Source organism: Odontomachus brunneus, unplaced genomic scaffold (assembly GCF_010583005.1).
Source record: "Odontomachus brunneus isolate Ranch 3 - 2012 unplaced genomic scaffold, Obru_v1 Obru_scaffold_067, whole genome shotgun sequence".
NCBI lineage: Eukaryota > Metazoa > Arthropoda > Insecta > Hymenoptera > Formicidae > Odontomachus > Odontomachus brunneus.
The window spans coordinates 1,551,287-1,556,299 of NW_022639517.1; the positions used below are offsets into that span (position 1 = coordinate 1,551,287).

General features: G+C 27.1%; 1 protein-coding gene across 12 annotated transcripts in view; it reads right to left on the minus strand.

Moving 5' to 3' along the window:
* Positions 1-5,013, minus strand: part of LOC116846699 (rho guanine nucleotide exchange factor 11) — a 660,614-nt gene that overhangs the window by 439,144 nt on the left and 216,457 nt on the right. For all 12 annotated transcript variants that reach the window (XM_032820895.1, XM_032820894.1, XM_032820888.1 and 9 more), the window contains one exon: positions 3,893-4,174. In XM_032820895.1, coding sequence (XP_032676786.1) covers positions 3,893-4,174 — 282 coding nt within the window. The remainder of the gene's footprint in view (positions 1-3,892; positions 4,175-5,013) is intronic.

The window sequence follows — 5,013 nt, forward strand, 5'->3', positions numbered from 1 at the left end:
AGACGACTAAAACCTTTTGAATGTTGTTCAGGGCCATGCCCTTGACAACATTTGTCAAGGTCAAGGCAATTGGAGGCTGTTCCAAATATTTTCATTTCTTCAAATTTTACAGTGAAAACAAAAATAATAATTTAAAATCATGGGGTAACATGTGGAGTCCGATTGACTCTAAAGAATTATATGAAGGTCACTATGCTATGATTATTAAAGAAATTTATTAATAGGATTTCACATACTTCTTTATGGCCCCGACGAAGCATTGTCACCTTCATATGATCCTTTAGAGTCAATCAGACTCCACATATTACCCCATGATTTTAAATTATTATTTTCGTTTTCACTGTAAAATTTGAATTTTTTACACCCTATATATACAGGGTGTAAAAAAATTAGACCGATAAACTTTGAGGGGAAATAGAGGACATAAAAACAAACATATTTTGTTAATAATGTTTTTCTCTACGACGCTTCGTTTTAATACTACAGAGTACAAAATAGGAATTTTATGATTTAAAAAAAGCAAACATATAAGTGGAACAATTAAATTTATTTCAATTACAGGTATATATTTTAATCTTCAAAAAACAATGAACAAAAGAACAGAACAAAAATGCGCAATTGATTAGCTCAATTTATAATAAATGTTCAAAAATTCCTCCATTTGCTTCAACACAAAAATGACATCGTCGAAACATTGATTGTCTCACACGCTCGAAGACTGCAGGAATATTCTGAACCTGATATGCTGCAGCAGTAATTCGGGCTACCAATTTTGCTTCTGTTTCAATAGGTATCTCATAAATGAGAGTTTTCATATGCCCCCATAAAAAAAAGTCAAGCGAAGATAAATCTGATGACCGGGGAGGCCATGCAATAGGACCTCTTCGGCCTATCCAGCGCTCATTAAATCTTTGTTCCATTCTTTTGTTCATTGTTTGTTAAAGATTAAAATATATACGTATAATTGAAATAAATTTAATTTTTCCACTTATATGTTTGTTTTTTTATTAAAATCATAAAATTCCTATTTTGTATCCTGTAGTATTAAAACGAAGCGTCTTAGAAAAAAACATTATTAACAAAATATGTTTGTTTTTATGTCCTCTATTTCCTCTTAAAATTTGTCGGTCTAATTTTTTTACACCCTATATATATAGGTGTTTTTGCTTCAGAAACAGTTGGCCAAACTTTGCGGCGACGTAGAACGAATTAAAATGAATAAGAAAGTCCTATACCATTTTGCGATATTCGCAATAAATCTCAAGATATTAATTAAAAAAGATTGGTGAATGATCACGCGCGATATGGTAGATGAACTGCAGTGGTGTCGTCTGTCGTTGTATATTTAGACATTAAATCAAACTGAACAAAAAAGTCCTCTACCATTTTGTAAATGAGCACATAGATTTTTAAATACTAAAAAAAATTGTTACATGTATGATTGTATACCATAATGCACAAATTTTCTTTAATTAATATCTAAAAATCTATGTGGTCATTTACAAAATAGTAAAGGAATTTTTTGTTTAGTTTGACTTAATGTATAAGTATACAACGACAGACGAAGCCACTGCAGTTCACTTATCATATCGCGCGTGATCATTCACCAATCTTTTTTAATTAATATTTCGACTATTATTGCGAATATCGCAAGGCAGCACAGGACTTTCTTGCTCACCTTAATCCGTTCTGTGGTTTGGAATGTCCTTATAATCCAATTTACTACTTTAATACTTAAGATGTCGATACATAGTAGCATTATCTCGATACATAATAGCAATTTTTTACTGGATATGATTTTGATTGAAAATAATTCCTACTGTATAAATATGCACAAAAAATTATAGGTATCCATTTAAAAAAACTATGTTGACCTTAAACATGGTTTAGTTAACTCAAAAAAGTTACGAGTAAATTTTTTTTATATGGACATTGTTGCTGACTCAGAGCTGTGCAAATTTTTCTTATTAAACTTTCTTGTAACTTCAACCAGTTGCGAAGTATTTGCTAGGAGATCTATGGACAGACACCCTGTATATATTAACAATGAGAAAAGTAATATAACAAAAATAATATAACAAATATACATCCAGAAATATTATATAGTTACATATCTATATTAATCGCCGTTTCTTATTATAACAAAAATACGAAAAGAACGTGTTGCGTCGATATATCGAACGGATTACATAGGCAATATGTAACAGATATAGGTAGATAGTGTGTATATGGAAGTATTTCCCTTTAAAAGTTTTAATAAATCCATATTTCGAAATACGATATTATTATATATAATTAGATTCGGAATAAAATGATATTTCATTTGGTCATAAAAAATTACATTTTAGAAAAAATATTATAAGGGTGGGAATATATTACAAAATATAATAAATAAAAAATTTTTTGCACAACTGTTATTACATCGTACAAAATTTGTTTGAAATATTTTTCCTTTTTTTTAATAATTTCACCTATACACGATACGAAAGAAAAAAATTGATTTTTTCAAAAGATTCTTTCACTCCTTAAAGGTGCATATATGCATACAGAGTGAAGAAAAAAGATCGGTACCTCTGAATAACTCGGAAAATATAAGTTTTATAGAAAAATGTTTCAGATAAAAGTTGTAAGGTTTAAAAAGATGCATTCAATGGTAATATTTATTCGACTTTAGGTGGCGCCACCAAAATCAGGTCGAGATCAACTTTGCTTTTTTAAATAGAAATATATTTTTTTTATTACGGAATTTTATTCTACATAAAAAAACAAATAACTTTTGTTTGAAAAACTTTTTCATATGATTTCTATCTTCTAAGATATTTAAGGAAATATTTACAAATTTGGTTTCAATAATCTTTTACTCGAATTCTATCAACTTTATCAAAAAATAGCAAGAGATAAAAATTGTTTATTTTCTTTCCATAAAGCTCTGAGAATTTTTCAGAATATTTTATAAACTTTTTAGTACTTCTAAAAAATGTAAGAAAATATTAAATAGTTAATTTAAAAAATTTGAAAAAATTTTCAGAGCTCTATGAAAATAAAATAAATAATTTTTATCTCTTGCTATTTTTCGGTAAAGTTGATAGAATTCGCGTAACAAATTATTGAAGCCAATAATTTTGTAGATATTTCAATAAATATCTTAGAAAATAGAGATCATACAAAAAATGTTTTCAAAAAAAAGCTGTTCGTTTCTTTACGTAGAATAAAATTGCGTAATAAAAAATATATGTTTCTATTTAAAACAGCAAAGTTGACCTCGACCTGACCTTGGCGGCGCCAAAATCAAATAAATATTATCATTGAATGTATCTTTTTAAACCATACAACCCTTGTTTGAAACATTTTTCAATAAAATTTATATTTTTCGAGTTATTCGAGTTATTTGGGAGTATATCTTTTTTCCTCACCCTATATATTAAAAAAATACAAATCTATTTTCATCCAAACTTCACATATTTCAAATTTATCAAGATTGGAAGAAAAAACTTCCGTATCTATTTTTTTAAGTTAATATTAATTAATTGGTGCAGTTGATAATGGTATATGGAATGCATTAATTTTTTCTATACAATTTAATTGCTCAATTAACGCTTTTTTACCTAACGTCGTTGTTTTTGACAATCTACTACCGATGTTAAGCAAGAGAAGACTGTATAAAATGCATAATATAATAAAGTTGAAAATTAATAGTTGCAGAATTGAATTGAAATGAAAAAAAATTGTTTAAATAAAAATTTTTTAAATAAAAAATTGTTTAAATAAAAATGTTCTAATTAAGTAAACAATTAGCTTTTTCTACAACATGTAAAAAACAAAATTGTAGATACATCAGATATAGAACGCATGTATATGATTATTAGATGGGTTAAAATTTAAAAAGTATTACATCATTTAGCGTGGATGAGAAGATATCGTGCCCTAAAGTAGAGACCGGATATGGTGGCGGTGGAGTACCCGGTGGTGTAATATGCGACAATTCTTTTATATCAATATCATTGTGTCCGACGTGTTTCGGAGGTGACAGATCACTCATCGATTCAGAGGCAATTAAACGTCTGCTAGCTTCCGACGGTGACATCGCTGTGGTTCCTAATTGTTCCGGACTTGACTTTGTTCGCTGATGTTTAGCAACCGCATTCGAAGCACTTAAATTGATATCCTGAGAAAACTGAAAAATAATTTATTGTTATTATTAACTTTCCATCGTAAAAAATGTCATCACATTTATCAAGTATTATCATATTGATTAACTTCATTTACAAAGAGAATTAAATTACAGAGTTGTAATCATTTATACAATAGATTATAAATAACACTAGTCAACACTGATTTTATCACAAAAAGAATGACAAGTAATTTCGATAGGATTTTTCTCATAGATTACGAATCTGAAATCCAATATTTCTATCACGTCACGTTTTTTAGAAAAACGTCAAATGGTAAAACAAACTGTTTTTGGCACTTTTAGAATCTCTATCACAAAGAAATAAGATATGATAAAATACTTTATGGATTCTAATTAAAGTTTAAATCTTAAACTTTAAAGTTATGAAACAAAAAAATATGTAACAATACTGTGAAGTCGTGTGGCACAAGTTCCTTGACTAGACACGCGCCAATTTTGATCTCGCGTTTGACAGTGAATATGAACTTGATTACACTGAAGAACTAAAAATCAGCCGACGTAAAAAGAAGATAGCTTAAAATAAGGTTTAAAAAAGTTATTAGTTTAATTAAAAATGTGCAGTTCATTAATAATTTATATTATATTATATTAGTTATATTAATTTATATTACATTAGTTTAACATAAGAATGTTTAAGAAAATTATCATAAATTACCGATAATTTTACATAAATTATAACTTATAACAAATTAATTTATAATTTATATATTATGTATTATATAATATATAATTATTATATATAATATATTATAATATAATACATATATAATATATATATATATATATATATATATATATATATATATATATATATATATATA